Source organism: Pongo abelii, chromosome 2 (assembly GCF_028885655.2).
Source record: "Pongo abelii isolate AG06213 chromosome 2, NHGRI_mPonAbe1-v2.0_pri, whole genome shotgun sequence".
In the NCBI taxonomy this organism is placed as follows: domain Eukaryota; kingdom Metazoa; phylum Chordata; class Mammalia; order Primates; family Hominidae; genus Pongo; species Pongo abelii.
The window spans coordinates 193,766,368-193,784,322 of NC_085928.1; the positions used below are offsets into that span (position 1 = coordinate 193,766,368).

Sequence of the window (17,955 nt, forward strand, 5' to 3'; positions counted from 1 at the left end):
CAACAGAGAGAGAATTATTGAATGGGAAGAGAATGAGGAAAGTCGGTAGGTGAGTTCAGGCTCTAGGCTGAAATATGTTGTGGTTTTTTGGTGGTTGTTGCTGTTGTGGGTTTTTTTGTTTTGTTTTGTTTTATGATCATAACTTACTGTAGTCTCAGCCTCCCTGGGCTCCAGCAATCCCACCTCAGTCTCCCAGGACTACAGGTGATGCCACCACACCCGATTAGGTTTTTTGTTTTGTTTTGTTTTCTGTATTTTGTGGAGACTGGTTTTCACTATGTTTCCCAGGCTGGTCTTGAACTCTGGGCTCAAGCAGTCTGCCTGCCTCAGCCTCCCAAAGTGTTGAGGTTATAAGCATGAGCCACTGTGCCTGGCCAAAGTATGTTGTTTTAAAAAATAAACTAATTTTGGGTAATACAGTCTTATTTAAGAGCCCTTATACCTTCTTAATGGTGTGCATAATCAGCTGCAGAGTTTTTCCCAACAGAATGCAGATTTCCTCATTCTCCTGTTTTCCAGAAGGAAGGTGGGGAGGTAGTGACGGTCATCTCCCAGGCGGTGTGCACAGGGTGGGTAAGCTCTGCTAGTAAAGACTGCCCTCCAGTGGCTGATTTAGGATACCAGGTTTTTGTTTCTGTTTTGAGACAGCGTCTAGCTCCATTGCCCAGGCTGGAGTGCAGTGGTGCAGTCTTGACTCACTGCAACCTCTTTCTCCTGGGTTCAAGCTATACTCCTACTTCAGCCTTAGCTGGGACCGCAGGCCCGCACCACCATGCCCAGCTAATTTTTTTTTTTTTGAGCTGGAGTCTCGCACTGTCACCCAGGCTGGAGAGCAGTGGCGCCATCTCGGCTCACTGCAACGTCCACCTCTTGGGTTCAAGCGATTCTCTTGACTCAGCCTCCCAAGTAGCTGGGATTACAGGCGCCCACCACCATGCCTAGCTAATTTTTTTGTATTTTTAGTAGAGACAGGGTTTCACTATGTTGGCCACGCTAGTCTCAAACTTCTGACCTTGTGATCCACCCGCCTCGGCCTCCTGAAGTGCTAAGATTACAGGAGTGAGCCATTGTGCCCGGCCATTTTTTTTAATTTTTTAATAGAGATGGGGTTTTACCATGTTCGTCACGCTAGTCTCAAACTCCTGACCTCTAATGATCCGCCCGCCTCGGCCTCCCAGAGTGCTGGGATTACAGGCATGAGCCACCACGCCCGGCGGGATACCAGGTTTTACCGGGTTCTTGGAGAAATTACATGTCATATCTTGAAAACTTTGAAGCACTTGGCACAAGAAAGGAAAAGCAAGTCAGGTGCATGTAATGTGGGGAAAGAAATTGAAGTAGGTCTAAAAATGTGTGTATTGTTTTCCCTAAGTTCTTTGCTTTCTTTGTTAGTTTAGGAACATGAAAGTAGATTCTGTGTAATTTAACTTGTGAAATAGGTTATTAAGTTGGATATGTTTGGGAGGTTTGAAGACTGCTATCTTAGTTAGAGAAAAGTTCAACTACTGCAACAGAGAAATCTGAACACCAGAACCTTAAGTAAGTTTATTTTTTGCACAGTCATCAAGAATCTAGATTCCTGCCTTTCTTTTTTTGCTCTGCCATTCTCAAAATGTGGCTTTCAGCTTGTGGACTAAGAAAACACTTCATCTCATACCTCCACGTTCACACTTCTTGCCAACAGGAAGGGAGCAGGGGGAGGGAGAGCTGAGGGCAGACACAGCCCAGAAGTCACACTCACTTCTGCACACATTCCGTTAAGCCAGAAACCAAATGGCCACGCCTAGGTCTGGGAGGGCTGGGAAATAGAGTTGTGATTCCATGTGGCCATTGCCCCAGCTGAAAACTGGGGGCTCTGTTACTATGAGAGGAGAAGGAAATAATAGATATTGGGGTTCAACTAGCAGTTTCTGCCACACCCACAAAAAGTTTTGCTACATTAAGAAGGGTTTTTTTTTCTTTTCGTAAATATACAGAAAAGTTCTTGATCAGTAAGAAGGGTTTCCGTATTTCCACATCACTGGGAGGATGACCCTGCCCTGCTCTGTGGCTACAGAAACTCTACAGGTCCCCTGCAGAATGAAGTTCATGCAGTTAGAACAGAGATGAAGGCCGGGTGTGGTTGCTCACGCCTGTAATCCCAGCACTTTGGGAGGCCAAGACAGGTAGATCGCCTGAGGTCGGGAGTTCAAGATCAGCCCGACCAGCATGGAGAAACTCCGTCTCTACTAAAAATACAAAATTAGCCAGGTGTGGTGGCGTGTGCCCGTAATCCCAGCTACTCAGGAGGCAAAGGCAGGAGAATCGCTTGAACCCGGGAGGCGGAGGTTGCGGTGAGCTGAGATCGCGCCACTGTGCTCCAGCCTGGGCAACAAGAGCAAAACTCCGTCTCAAAAAACAACAACAAAACAGAGATGTAGATGTGGGTAGTAAGGGGTGTTTCAACCAATCCAGTGGAGCTGGGGGTGATTTCTTGTCTTCATTCTAGGTTAACTTGCTTTTTTAAATTGGTTCTTTTATTCTTTTGTTTCTTCTTTTTTCTCTCCTTTCTTAAACATACAGAAAAGTAGGGAGAATAGTGTGATGAATCCCACGTGCCTGTTACCCAATTTTAACAATTACCAGCATTTTACTCATCTTTATTTATCTCCCTGGAATATTTTAAAGCAGCAGGCAGATGCCCATGTTGTATAATTCACTCAAGATTAATTTCTGTTTCACCTGCTGAATCCAGAGGTTAAGATCAAGGTCTCTGCCTTGGCCGAATGCGGAAGACAGCCACAAATGTCTGTCCTTTGCTGGTCTCCACATCACCTTGTGGATTATTATTCTTCAGTTGAAGTGTTGTGATGAGCAGCAACAGCTGTCATGTTAGCTAGGCATCCTATAAACTTGTTCTCATTTTGCTTCATGATTTGAAGGGTAAATGTTACCCATATTTTATAGATGAGGAGGCTGATGGTAAAACTCAGGTTAAATAACTTACCTAGCTGCTAACTAAAAATAACTAACCTGGGAAACCAGATCTGTCTGCTTACCGAAACCTACACTGTTTCCTCTTTTTGACGCTATAGTTTTTAATACTTGATTAAGGGACTGTTTTCTTTTCATTTTATTTATTTTTTTAGACAGAGTCTTGCTCTGTCGCCAGGCTGGAGTGCAGTAGCACGATCTCAGCTCACTGCAGCCTCCGACTCCCGGGTTCAAGCGATTCTCCTGCCTCAGCCTCCCAAGTAGCTGGGGTGCCCGCCACCACGCCCAGCTAATTCCCTGTAATTTTAGTAGAGATGAGATTTCGCCATGTTGACCAGGACAGTCTCAATCTCTTGACTTTGTGATCCACCCGCCTCGGCCTCCTAAAGTGCTGGAATTACAGGCGCGAGCCACCGTGCCCAGCCAAGGGACTGTTTTCTTTACATCAGCTATATTATCCAACTACATGGTAAATGTATTTTACTGTACTCACAGTCTTTGAACAGAAACCGTGTATGGTATAGTAATATTTTAATTTAAAACTTCCAACCGGGCTTGGTGGCTCACACCTGTAATCCCAGCACTTTGGGAGGCCGAGGCAGGTGGATCACAAGGTCAGGAGATCGAGACCATCCTGGCTAACACGGTGAAACCCCGTCTCTACTAAAAATACAAAAAATTAGCCGGGTGTGGTGGCAGGTGCCTGTAGTCCCAGCTACTTGGGAGGCTGAGGCAGGAGAATGGCGTGAACCCGGGAGGCGGAGCTTGCAGTGAGCCGAGATTGCGCCACTGCCTGGGCGACAGAGCGAGACTCCGTCTCAAAAACAAACAAACAAAAAAACAAAAACAAAAAAAAAACTTCCTATCAGTTGCATATGGTTTATCATTTCATTCTACCTTCTAAATAATCTTATTTTAAAATTTAGAAATACTCTAAAATTCCAGTAACATATTTAGAGAATTAAGTAATCAATACCCCCATATCCTCCACCCCAAATTTACATATTCATGTTTACTTCAGATCTTTTTTCTCCAAATAAAACATTTCTGATAAAGTTGAAGTCCACTTTGTTCTTCCCAGAGGCAGCAAGCACCGTCACGGCTTTGATGTGTAGCCTTCCACTCCATGCCCTTATTACATGAATACATAGTCATAGGAAATGTGATGTTGTTTGTGTTTTGAAGGTTTACGTAAAACATATTTCTACTTGCATTTTTCTGCAACTCCCTTTTCGCTTTCTTATTCTTCCAGTCTGTTTACACTAATATATCACTAATATATGTAATTCTAGTTCATTTATTTTTAGTATGACCTTTCATTGTCTGTTTTATGCTACAGTTTGTCCATTCCTCTATCTGTAGATGTTAAGAATGTTGTTGCATGCTGCAGACATTAAGGTTGCTAACAGTTTTTGGTAAAAATAGTGCTATGTTGAACATTGTTGTATATGTTCCCTTGAACACATGTCTGTTTCTCTAGGATATATTCCTAAAAACAATTCCTACTATATGGGGGTATGTGAATTTTCAGTTTTAGCAGATAGGCCAGTGCCTCTCTGGAATGGCTGTCCAAATTTATCTTCCTACCAACAGTGAGCACAAATTCCTATTTTCCCCACAGCCTCTAGTAACTTCTTGGTGTTATCAGACTTTTAAACTTTTATTTTTCCCCAATCTGATGGGTGAACAGCACTTCCTATTTTGTCTTTTTTGCCTTAAGAAGGTAGATCATTTGCATTTCTTCTAACCTTGTGGAAGTCTCTTCATCTGGTTTCTGGTGAGAAGTTCTTTTTATGAAATAAAGAGCTGGGGAGTGGGAAACACTGCTCCAATTTGCCATTCATTGTTTCCTTTAATTTAACATGCTACTGTTGACTTTGTTTTAAAAACAGTCCTGAGTATTTTCTTAAAAGAATTCATTTTACTTTCAGAACTAGATGCTTATAATTTTCATTATTTGGGTACTAGGGTCTTTTTTTTTTTTTTTTTTTTTTAATACAGTTCAATATTATTCTTGCTTTTTTTTTTTTTTTTTTTCTTAGACACGGTCTTGCTCTGTCAGCCAGGCTGGAGGGCAGTGGTATGATCATGGCTCACTGCAGCCTTGAACTCCTAGGCTCAAGGGATCCTCCCCTGCCTCAGCCTCCTGAATAGCTGAGACTACAGATGTGTGCCACTGTACTGGCTAATTTTTTTTTTTTTTTTTTTTTTTTAGAGTCTCACTCTGTCACCCAGGCTGGAGTGCAGTGGCATGATCTCAGCTCACTGCAACCTCCGCCTCCTAGGTTCAGGGGATTCTCCCACCTCAGCCTCCAGAGTAGCTGGGACTACAGGTGTGTGCCACCATGCCCAGCTAATTTTTGTATTTTTAGTAGAGACTGGATTTCCCCATGTTGGCCAGGCTGGTCTCGAACTCCTGACCTCAAATGATCCTCCTGCCTTGGCCTCCCAAAGTGCTGGGATTACAGGCATGAGCCACCACGCCTAGTCAAACTTTTTTCTTTATACTTCTGAATTTCCCAAATTTTCTATTAAAGTAAATTATAAAAAGTAGCTGAGGCAAGACAACAATTGTTAAGCTTCTATTGTAATACCCAAGTGTAAGAAATACGGTTGCCGTTCACACCTGTGTGGGTAGCTTTCCTGGATGCCTGAATTAGGCTGCATGTATTATGTGCAGGCCTTTATTTTGCTCTTTGCCAAAACAGTGACTGCTGTTCTAAGAGCTCTCGAAGCACCGTTGGACTCTGCTGTGTTTTGAACAGGTTGTCGGGGTACCGGTTGGGTCTGCTTTACCTTCAACAGTGAAGCAGGCTGTGGCGATCAGTGGTGGCCAGATCCTGGTAGCCAAGGCCAGCTCTTCTGTCTCCAAAGCAGTTGGGCCAAAGCAAGTTGTGACCCAAGGAGTTGCCAAAGCAATTGTGAGTGGAGGTGGAGGAACCATTGTTGCTCAGCCAGTGCAGACCTTAACCAAGGCCCAGGTTACTGCCGCTGGTCCTCAGAAGAGTGGATCCCAGGGTTCAGGTAAAATGGATCATCACTGGGAACCCTTTCAGCAGAAGCTCTGTCCAAAATTTCCTTTGCTAGTGATTTTATTTGCTATTTGATCTTGTCTAGGAAAGCCTAGTTAGGTTGATGATATAAGAAGTGTATTGAAATGTTTGTTCTTTTTTATGGGACATTTCACATAAAGGTCTGTGAGTATTTAGCTTTAAGTTTACACACACAGAGACACACACACACACATACACACACGAACAAATCATTTCTCAGTACTGTGGGGGATTGGTTCCAGGACCCCCTGCTGCAGATAGCAAAATCCACAGATGCTTGAGTCCCCTGTGTAAAATGCTGTACTGTTTACGTATAACCTATGTACATCCTCTGGTGTACATTATATCATCTCTAGGTTATTCTAATACCTAATAACAATGTAAATAACAATGTAATAACAATGTATATGCTATGTAAATAGTTGTTGCACTGTGTTGTTTAAGGAATAATGACAAGAAAAAAGTCTGTGCATGTTCAGTACAGATGTACTCATCCTTTTTTCTCCCAAATATATGGATATTTTTTATCTGAGGTAGGTTACATCCATGGATGTGAAATCCACAGATACAGAGGGCCAACGGTACTTGCCAGTTAGGAGCACAAATTTGCCCTAACTTTGACTTTAAACAAATGGGGGAAAATATGTAATCCTCCATAGATAGGGTGATTATTTCATTAATCGTCCAAACCACAGTACTTTGGAGAGTAAAAAGAGTCATTATTAATAATTACAGTGGGACAGGTGTAACCTAGAACTGTTCTAGGCAGAACCAGGACATATGATCACCCTATTAATATACAGATATAAAGAGCCTCTGGCAGGCTTTTCTGGTCTATAAATTATTTTTTAATTAGCAAGATATTTAAGAATATCAGTCTTTAAAGCATTGTGCATCTGGGAAACAAACTTTGAGTTTATTGCTTGTTAGTGTTCTAAAATAAGAATTTATTGCCTTGTATTTTAATTTTAGAGTGTTGCCCTTAGTTTCAATTTATCTTACAATTTTTTCTCCTTTACTATTTTAGTAATGGCAACGTTGCAACTACCAGCCACTAATTTGGCCAACTTGGCAAATTTGCCTCCTGGCACTAAACTCTACCTAACTACAAACAGCAAGAACCCTTCAGGAAAAGGAAAACTGCTGCTGATCCCTCAAGGAGCCATCCTGCGAGCTACGAACAATGCTAGTTAGTGAAACCATTGGGTTGAATCATTTGGTTCTTGGTTCTCTGTGTGTGTTCATCCTGTCCATCTGAGGGCAGTTCTTATCTGTTTCAGGAAGCATTTCTGTAACTCTATTGGGTGGTGTAATGGTAGCATTTGCCCAGATGGATTTAACACATACGATAATTTAACTAGAAGTGGGTTTGCTCCTCAGCGTTTGCGATCAGGGATGAATCACTGGAGAGAGATGGCTAGTGAGGCTGTTGGGAAAAAGCTGTCTACATGAACTATGAATGAAGTGGTGTCTGAAAATTATCTGGTGATACCTGAGGGAAGATCCATCTACTTATAGAAGCTGGAAGTCTGTTTTTGGGGATAAGTTGGCATAGGATTGGAATCGAGTGTGTCCGTTTGACTTCATTTAGATCAGGGGTCCCCAGCCCCTGGGCCACACAGCAGAAGGTGAGCATGGACGAAGAAGCATAACTGCCTGAGCTCTGCCTCCCATCAGATCAGCAGTGGCATTAGATTCTCACAGGAGCGCGAACCCTGTTGAGAACTGTGCATGCGAGGGATCTAGGTTGTGTGCTCCTTATGAGAATCTAATGCCTGAAGATCTGAGGTGGAACAATTTCATCCCAAAACCACCCCCCGCCTCCTGTCCCAATTCATGGAAAAATTGTCTTCCATGAAACTGGTCCCTGATGCCACAAAGCGTGGGGGCAGCTGGTTTGGATGTATTCCTTACTTCTGCTAGGTTTGGAGATGGAAAGAGAAATACAGACTCTACCTAGGTGTGTAAGTCTTAAAGCCCCGTGGAAGTGAGGCGGTTTATCTGCAGTTACAGAAACTTTTGCTTTGACATATAGAGAAAAACAGTTTGGGCAGTGTTGAAAAGGATAGGATAAAAGGAAATTATTTCCCTGTGAGTCAGAAGTAGAAGGGTACAGCATTCAGGGTCATTGGAAGTTAACCGCCCTTGCCAAAATGCAGTGTGTCAGCTCATCGTCCTTGGGTTCATTGACCATGATGGGTCAGTTCCACTCTCACTTGGTATTTTTTCCTCATACCTAAGCAGTGGTATGTCCAAAAGTTAAATATGTAAGAAAAGGACAATGTAAATATTTCAAAAGTCATCCAGGGAGCTACTTAGATTCTTGTGATATCCTTGGGGCAAAAATAAACCATTGGGAAGGAAGCTATTCCAATAATCACTGGAATGAAGGTGGAGAAGGAAATTGGAAGTTAGTATTTGTTGAGTGAATATTCATAGTCCAGGTAGTTCAAATGCATTATCTCACCAAAAGAGAAGTAAAAAGACTTCAAGGCTTTGAAGTGGGATTTGAAAGGCAAAAAAGAATGGGGTCCTGGAGTCATTGTAAATTAAGGAAAGTCTTCATTTTTCCCAAGACAGGGAGACAGCATCAAGCACTGTAAAGTTACACTAAATTCCAGCAATTCACTGACATTGAATCAGATGCCCAAAAGTTGGGAAGCACCTATCTGAGCACATTTAAGTGTTGATTAAAATACTTGGCTAGAGGCCGGGTGCAGTGTCTCACACCTGCAATCCCAGCACTTTGGAGGGCCAAGGCGGGCGGATCATGAGGTCAGGAGATCGAGACCATCCTGGCCAACATAGTGAAACCCCCTGTCTACTAAAAATACAAAATTAGCTGGGCATGGTGGCACGTGCCTGTAGTCCCAGCTACTTGGGAGGCTGAGGTAGGAGAATCGCTTGAACCCGGGAGGCAGAGGTTGCAGCGAGCCAAGATCTTGCCATTGCACTCCAGCCTGGCGACAGAGTGAGACTCCGTCTCAAAAATTAATACTTGGCTAGAAAATGTCAGTAGCAAGCCTTCTCTTGATCTCCTATGACCACGTCAAAGTATCTTCATTGTACTCAGAGCCGAAATACAGTCAGCTGTCATGCAGTTGAAAGGAAATAGATTTTGATCTAAAATCTAGGAAGTTCTTCTCACTCTTGTCACAGGATAGGTAGATTACAGAAAAGATGGAGGAAAATGGGAAAGGAGAAGGAATGGCACTAAAAGGGAAACATCTCTCTGGGCTCATTTGTTTTTTATGTTAAAGCTTTGCTCGATACTTTTTATGATGTTGCTGTCATTCATTGTATTTTTAGATCTCCAGTCTGGCTCAGCTGCCAGTGGTGGGAGTGGTGCCGGAGGAGGAGGAGGTGGTGGAGGCAGCGGCAGCGGTGGAGGCGGCAGCACAGGAGGAGGAGGAGGAACAGCAGGAGGAGGAACTCAAAGTACTGCTGGCCCTGGAGGGATATCTCAGCACCTGACTTACACATCTTACATCCTCAAGCAAACTCCCCAGGTCTGGTTCTCTGTAACTGATATTTTAAATCATTTAGCTATTGGATAACTATGCTTAATTATAATTGATTTACCTTTACAGCGCTGGGATCAGGGTTCAATACTAACACCTTAGCCATGTTATCTGTATCTATATTTTGGCCTGCTGTGGTAACTCACGCCTGTAATCCCAGCACTTTGGGAGGCCGAGGTGGGTGGATCGCTTGAGCCCAGGAGTTTGAGACCAACCTGGGCAACGTGGAGAAACCCCGTCTCTACTAAAAATACCAAAATTAGCTGGGCGTGGTGGTGCACGTCTACAGTCCCAGCTACTCCGAAGGTTGAGGTGGGAGGATTGCTTGAACCTGGGAGGTTGAGGCTGCAGTGAGCTGAGGTCGTACCACTGCACTCCACCCTGGCTGGGTGACAGAGTGAGACCCTGTCTCAAAAAAAAAAAAACTATATCTTTTTATCTTTGTATGCTTGCTTTGAGAGAAGAGGAAGTAGAGACTGAGAAAGATTTTAGTAACTTATCCAGGATCTTCCTGCGAAGCCAATGGTAGAATTTGGGTTTAAGCCAGGCACGGTGGCTCACGCCTGTAATCGCAGCATTTTGGGAGGCCGAGGCAGGCAGATCACCTGAGGTCAGGAGTTCAGGACCAGCCTAGTCTATGGTGAAACCCTGTCTCTATTAAAAATACAAAAATCAGTCGGGTGTGGTGGTGCACGCCTGTAATCCCAGCTACTTGGAAGGGTGAGGCAGGAGAATCACTTGAACCCGGGAGGCAGAGGTTGCGGTGAGCCAAGATCACTCCATGGTACTCCAGCCTGGGGGAAAAGAGTGAGACTCTGTCTCAAAAAAAAAAAAAAAAGGAAAAGAATTTGGGTTTAAACCCAGATCTTCCTGCCTTAAAGATTTCTACTATGCTAATTGCCTCCCAAATCCATGAGGTAATAAACAGTATTAATGTACAGTTGAAAAGTTGCTCATAGAAGGGAGTGATCAAAGAGATGGTATCAAGTTGTAATATTTAGAGTTAAGTTAGATTTGATTAGGAACAGGTTTCCTCCTCCTCTCCTCTTGTCACTGAAGTCTTGGCTCTTTTTGAAGGAAAGTAATAGAATTTTGGTTCCAGATGTTCTTATTGAGAAGATGGTATCAGTCTGAATGATTAAATCCAGCTTTGAGGACTAAATTGCAAAACATGAGTTTTCAACAGGCTGCTCTGTAACTACAGTGCAAAGTTTGAGAAGTGGGGATAACTAATGGAAGTAACACTTAGAGCACAAATATTCTTTTGAATTATTTTGCCTACATTGCAGAATTAAAGGGGAGAGCGTTGTAGCTTGTAACATGGGATGTTAACATGTGATTTAAGGGATCAGAATAGTCCATTTGAATTTAAGAAATTACCGATTAGTTCTTTATATTTTTTCTAACTTAGGGCACATTTTTAGTTGGCCAGCCATCACCCCAGACTTCTGGAAAACAACTCACCACTGGTTCAGTGGTCCAAGGAACACTGGGAGTCAGCACATCTTCTGCACAAGGACAACAAACGCTAAAAGTCATCTCTGGACAGAAAACCACGTTGTTTACACAGGTAAATATGCCCATGCACACACCCCAAATATGCGGTGATTATGGCATTTATTTACATATTTACATGTAGTTTCTCTCTTTTCACAAAGAAATTAAGGTTACATAAGAAAATGAACAATAAGGCCAGGAGTGGTCGCTCACGTCTGTAATCCTAGCACTTTGGGAAGCCAAGGTGGGTGGATTGCCTGAGGTCAGGAGTTGGAGACCAGCCTGGACAACATGGCCAACATAGTGAAACCCCGTCTCTACTTCAAGTACAATAACTAGCCAGGCACAGTGGTGTGCGCCTATAGTCCCAGCTACTCGGGAGGCTGAGGCAGGCGAATCGCTTGAACCCGGGAAGCGGAGGTTGCAGTGAGCCGAGATCGTGCCATTGCACTCCACCCTGGGTGACAGAGCAAGATTCTGTCTCAAAAAAAAAAAAGAGAAAGAAAGAAAATGAACAATAAAAAATATAGAAAAACAAAAATGAATCTTGAGGTTTGGGAAAATATAAGTAGAATGAGAAAATTAAGGCCCCAGGTGTTATTCTCATATGCAAACACTTAAGATATCTTGCACAATTAAAAAAAATCAAGGTATAAATGTGATAGCAAAGACAAAATGAGAAGCATGGTCAGTTTTAAAGTCACACTATTTGTGATAAAGAAAAAACGCATATTTCTTTAGAAGAAACAAAGCTTTCTTGACATTTTGTTGTAAAATTTCTCCAGAGGGGCTTCACGTAGAAGATCCAGAATGGGCCAGTTTCAGCTATAGTATCCAGACAGTGAGTGAGTAGCTGGGATTACAGGCATGCACCACCATGCCCAGCTAATTTTGTGTTTTTAGTAGAGACGGGGTTTCTCCATGTTGGTCAGGCTGGTCTCCAGCTCGTGACCTCAGGTGATCTGCCCACCTTGGCCTCCGAGAGTGCTGGGATTACAGGTGTGAGCCACGGTGCCTGGCCTTGTTTAGAATTTTTGCAAGGGATACTGGTCAGTAGTTTTCTTAGTAATTTCTGTCTGGTTTGGTATCAGGGTAATACCAGTCTCATAAAATGAAGTGGAAGCTTTTCCTTTCTTTTCTCTTTATTGGAAGAGTTTATATAGAATTGGTACTATTTCTTAACTGTTTAATTGAATATACCTGTAAAAGCCATATTAGCCTGGAGTTTTCCTAATTGAGAAGGTTTTTTATACTACTGTTTTAAACTACAGTTTCAGTTTATTTACTAGATACAGGACTGTTCAGGTTGTTTATTTCTTTTCTTTTTATATATATTTTTTGAGACAGAGTCTTGCTCTGTTGCCCAGGCTCCTGAGTTCAAGCAGTTCTCCTGCCTCATCCTCCCGAGTAGCTGCGATTACAGGAGTTCACCACCACGCCCGGCTAATTTTTGTATTTTTAATAGAGGCGGGGTTTCACCATGTTAGTCAGGCTGGTCTCAAACTCCTGACCTCGTGGTCTGCCCGCCTCGGCCTCCGAAAGTTCTGGGATTACAGGCACAAGCCACCACGCCCAGCCCGTTTTCATTCTTGCTTTTGGTAATTATGTGTCCTCTTTTTATTGATTAGTCTAGCTAGAGGTTTATCAGTTGTATTGATCTTTTCAGATTACCAGCATTTGGTGTCCTAATTTCATTTTTGTCGAATGTCCTTACCCATGTTAAACAGATACAAGGCCCTGCAGTTCACTGTAGGCAGTTCTTCTAAATCTTCCTCAGATTTCATACCTGCTTGTGTTGCAGCAGTGCACAGGTGAGACAGTTCCTGTTGCCCCTCCCTCCTTGCAGGGACTGGCTATCTTTAATCTTCAGATTACTTGGCTACTTTGAGATTGCAGCCCTCCAATATGTTTCAAAAAAATAAGATTTTGTTGTGTATTCAGCCTTTTCTTGTTAGGGTAGGAGCAACCGTGCTTTATAGCCCTCTGTTTCCTATGTGGAAGCAAAAGTCCCTGACCAACGGATTTTAACTTGACAGAGAAAACTTTATTTTTATTTATTTATTTATTTTTTTTATATATTTTTTTGAGACGGAGCCTTGCTCCATCGCCAGGCTGGAGTTCAGTGGCATGATCTTGGCTCACTGCAGCCTCCGCCTCCTGGGTTCAAGCAATTCTCCTGCCTCAGCCTCCCGAGTAGCTGGGATTACAGGCGCCCACCACCATGCCCAGCTAATTTTTGTATTTTTACTAGAGACAGGGTTTCACCATGTTGGTCAGGATGATCTCGATCTCTTGACCTCGTGGTCTGCCTGCCTCAGCCTCCCAAGGTACTGAGATTATAGGCGTGAGCCACCGCACCCGGCCTTTACTTTTTTTTTTTAAATTTTTTATCTTTCTGACTCAAGATCTAACAGAAAACTTTAAATTGCTGTGGTTTCAGATTGCATAATACAACTAAACTTGAAGAAACTTCCACTTGTTGAGCTTTAGTGTAGCATCAGAGAAGAGTAACAACAGTATTTGAAAGAGCTGTTAAAATACTCTTCCCTTTTCCAACTACATATGTGGATCTGTCTCAAACCAACACAGCAAGCACCACAGGCCACAGGAAGGAGGAAGCGGGGGGCTCAGGGCATGGAGAACGCTGGAAACTGAAAAGAACTGGCTGCTCTTGCCGCAGTACCCAACACGTCACCCTTCTGGTTGCCTCAAACTTCTGCTGTCTCCAGATGTGGAGCATATCTAGCGTGTTTCCACGCCTCTGTGGCAGATTCTACTGGTGTGTCCCACGTAAGGCTTTTATCACTTGGCGAGGCTTTCTTCTGCAGCCTCTTGTCTGTTTTTCATAGTTGCTTGTCCACTATTGGGCTCCTCAACTAGTTTTTGAACACAACCAGTAGAATATATTTATTTATTTTTGCCTTTTCTGGTTTTTTTGGACTTGGTGCTGAGAGTATTGCTGTCCACAATGAAGATAAAATGGCACAAATGTTTATGCAGTGAACTCTGTGGCAGCAAAATACATAAAGTGCAAAGACTATTAGGAATATGAGGATAATTTGATGAAACTACAGTCACAGAGAAGAATTTTAACATGTCTCTCAGCATTTAGCTAATCAAGTGGATAAATCTTTTTTATTATAAAAGATTTGTATTGGAATAACACTACTAACAGGCTTAATTCTGTATCATTGAGACACAGAATACACATTTTGCTTGTATGTCTATGGAACATTAACAAATTGATTATATACTTGGCCACAAAGAGAATCTCTTAGTATATTTCAAAAGTAGCATACAATGTGCTTCATTCTGTTACTCAATAAAGTCAAATCAATAACAACCAAAAAAACTTGGAAATTAAAATACTCTTCTAAATTCTTGGATTAAAAAAATCCAAATAAATTACGGATGATTTAGCTGTTAATACAAATGACAATTTCATTAGGTTTCTCCAGAGAAACAGAACAAATATAATATATATAGATATTAAGAGGAAATTTCTTATGAGAATTGGCTCCTGTGATTATGGAGACCAAGGAGTCCCACGACATGCTGTTAGCAGGCTGGAGACCAGGCAAGCTAGTGGTGTGATTCAGTCTGACTACAAAGGCCTGCAAACTGGTGGGCTGTGGGAGTGAGGGGCACACTGGCATTAAGTCCTGGAGTCTGAAGGCCTGAGAACCAGGAGCTGTGATGTCTAAGGGTAGGAGAAGATTGATGTCTCAGCTTAAGAAGAGAGAGAGAGAATTCGCCCATTGTCCGCCTTTTTGTTCTATTCAGGTCCTTGACAGATTGGATGATGTCTGCCCACGTTGGCGAGGGCGGATCTTCTTTACTCTGTCTGCTGATTCAAATGCTGGTCTCTTGCAGAAATAATATTTTACCAGGTATCTGGGCATCCCTCAGCCCACTCAAGTTGACATAAAATTAACCATCACAACAGTACTTCATATTAAAACCTATGGAAACTACCCAAACCAGGCTCAAGAAAATTCAAAGCTTTAAATGCTTTTTCCTTTTAGCCCCGCATCCTTAAAGATATAATAAAATAATGCATAGATCATAAGCGTAGATCTCCAGCCTGGCGACAGAATAAGACTCCGTCTCAAAAAAAAAAAAAGAAACTACCTGGGCCATGGTGGCACGTGCCTGTGGTCCCAGCCATTCAGGAGGCTGAAGTGGGAGGATGGCTTGAGAGTTTGAAGTTGAGGCTACAGTGAGCCGTGATGGTGCCACTGCTCTCCAGCCTGGGCGACAGAGCAACACCCTGTATTAAAAAAAAAAAAAATTTATTTTTCTATCACCGTTTTTCTGTTTCTTTCACCATAGATTAGCTTTTGTCTTTCTTGAACTTCATGTCAGTGGAATTATATAGTATGTAGTCTTTTATGTCTAGCTTCTGTTATTCAACGTAATGTTTCCAAGATTAATCTATATGTGTGTTAATCGTTTATTCTTTTTTATTCTTCAGTTAATTTTTTTATTTTTTTATTTTTTTGAGACGGAGTTTCGCTCTTGTTGCCCAGGCTGGAGTGCAGTGGCACGATCTCGGCTCACTGCAACCTCCGCTTCCCAGGTTCAAGCATTTCTCCTGCCTCAGCCTCCCGAGTAGCTGGGATTACAGGCAGTCGCCACCAAGCCTGGCTAATTTTGTATTTTTAGTAGTGACGAGGTTTCTCTATGTCGGTCAGGCTGGTCTCGAACTCCAGACCTCAGGTGATCCACCCGCCTCAGCCTCCCAAAGTGCTAGGATTACGGACATGAGCCACCGCGCCCGGCCAATTCTTGAGTTTTTTTATTTTTTTATTTTTTGAGATGAAGTCTCGCTTGTGTCCCCCAGGCTGGAGTACAATGACGTGATCTCGGGTCACTACAACCTCCGCCTCCTGGGTTCAAGTGATTCTCTTCCCTCAGCCTCCTGAGTAGCTGGGATTACAGGTGCCTGCCACCATGCCCAGCTAATTTTTGTATTTTTAGTAGAGACAGGGTTTCACCATGTTGGCCAGGCTGGTCTCGAACTCCTGACCTCAGGTGATCCACCTGCCTCAGCTTCCCAAAGTGCTGGGATTTCAGGCGTGAGCCACCGCACCCGGCCAGAGTTATTCTATTTTTGTTCCATGAGTCCACTTTCCTGTTGATGGACATTTGGATTATTTCCAGGTTTGGGTTTTTTTTTTTTTTTTTTTTTTTGCTGTCATGGATAAAACTGCTATAAATACTCTTATACAGATATTTTTCTGCGGAACAGCCTGATCATAGGGTACATATATGTTTATAAGAAGTTGACAAATGGTTTAGTAAAATGGTTGTACTGTTTGACTATCCCAGAGTAATAGGAAGTCTGATTTGCTCTACATCCTCACCAACACGGGGGATTGTCATTCTTTTTAATTTTAGCCATTGTTGTGAGTGCAAAGTCATATCTCATTGTGGTCTTTATTTGCATAAAGCTCCAATGCAAATTATGCCATGGCTGTTACTTGTGGAATCTAGTCATAACTTTTTCAGATACTGCTAGCTGTGTGACCCTGGTAAAGTCACGGAGCTTAAATTAATCTCTTCATCTCTAAGACAGGACTAAAACCTACCCTATACAGTTAGTGAAAATAATGACTTATGATGACATAAGGTATGTACAAGTGCTTTCTGTTCTTCCTGGCACATACTAAGATCTCAGAAACTGATAAATGGTGTCTGCTTGTGGAGTGCATTAATTTGGGACACTGAGCAGTCACTTAGACCAGATTTCAGCAAACTACAGCCAAGGCTTCCTGTTTGTGTTGTTGCTGCTGTTTTTTATAATTTCAACTTTTATTTTAGATTCAGGGGGTACACGTGCAGATTTGTTACCTGGGTATATTGCATGATGCTGAGGCTTGGGGCATGATTGATCTTGTCATCCAGGGTGTGAGCATTGTACCCAATAGTTTTTTAACCCTTCCCTCCCTGCCCTGTGTCATAGTCCTCAGTGTCTATTGTGGCCATCTTTGTGTCCACATTTACCCAATGATTAGCTCCCACTTGTAAGTGAGAACATGCAGCCTTTGGTTTTCTGTCCTGCATTCATTCACTTAGGATAATGGCCTCCAGCTGCATCTGTGTTGCTTGAAAAGAAATGATTTCTTGCCTTTCCATGGCGGTGTGGTATTTGATGGTGTACCCAGTCCACTACTGAAGGGTACCTGGTTTGATTTCATGTCTTTGCTATTGTGAATAGTGCAGTGATGGACATAGGGGTGCATGTGTCTTTTTAGTAGAATGATTTATTTTCTTTTGGATATATACACATGGATTGCTGAGTCAGATGGTAGTTCTAAGTTTTTTTGTTTTGTTTTTGAGACAGGGTCTCACAGTCACCCAGGCTGGAGTGCAGCACCCTCGACCTCCTGGGCTCAAGCAGTTCTCCCATCCCAACCTCCCAAGTAGTTAGGACTACAGTCCTGTGCCACCATGGCCAGCTAACTTTTTATTTTTGTAGTGACAGGGTCAAGGTTGCCCAGGCTGGTCTTGAACTCCTGGGCTGAAGTGGCCTTCCAAAGTGCTGGGATCACAGGCATGAGCCACTGCACCCAACCTTTGTTTTTCTGTTCTTTGAGAAATCTCCAAACTGCCTTCCACGGTGGCTGACCTAACTTACATTCCCACCCACAGTGTGTAGGGCTTTCCTTTTCTCTACAGCCTATATCTGGTGTGAGATGATATTGTGGTTTTGATTTGCATTTCTCTGGTGATTAGTGATATGGAGCATTTTTTCATGTTTGTTGGCTATTTGTATATCTTTTTTTGGAGAAATGTCTGTTCATGTCTTTTGCCCACTTTTTAATGAGGTTTATTTATAATGAGGTTTATTTGCTTGTTAAATTAGGTTCCTTATAGATTCTGGATATTAGACCTTTGTCGGATGCATG

The 17,955-nt window shown here is 42.6% G+C and overlaps 1 protein-coding gene across 13 annotated transcripts in view; it reads left to right on the plus strand.

The window, feature by feature from the left end:
* Nucleotides 1–17,955, plus strand: part of YEATS2 (YEATS domain containing 2) — a 112,155-nt gene that overhangs the window by 66,927 nt on the left and 27,273 nt on the right. For all 13 annotated transcript variants that reach the window (XR_008524093.2, XM_054553060.2, XM_063722363.1 and 10 more), the window contains 4 exons: nt 5,739–5,997; nt 7,054–7,215; nt 9,336–9,535; nt 10,959–11,117. Coding sequence is in view for 12 of the 13 variants with exons in the window: in XM_054553060.2 (XP_054409035.1) it covers nt 5,739–5,997; nt 7,054–7,215; nt 9,336–9,535; nt 10,959–11,117 (780 nt within the window). In the remaining variant the exon portion in view is untranslated. The remainder of the gene's footprint in view (nt 1–5,738; nt 5,998–7,053; nt 7,216–9,335; nt 9,536–10,958; nt 11,118–17,955) is intronic.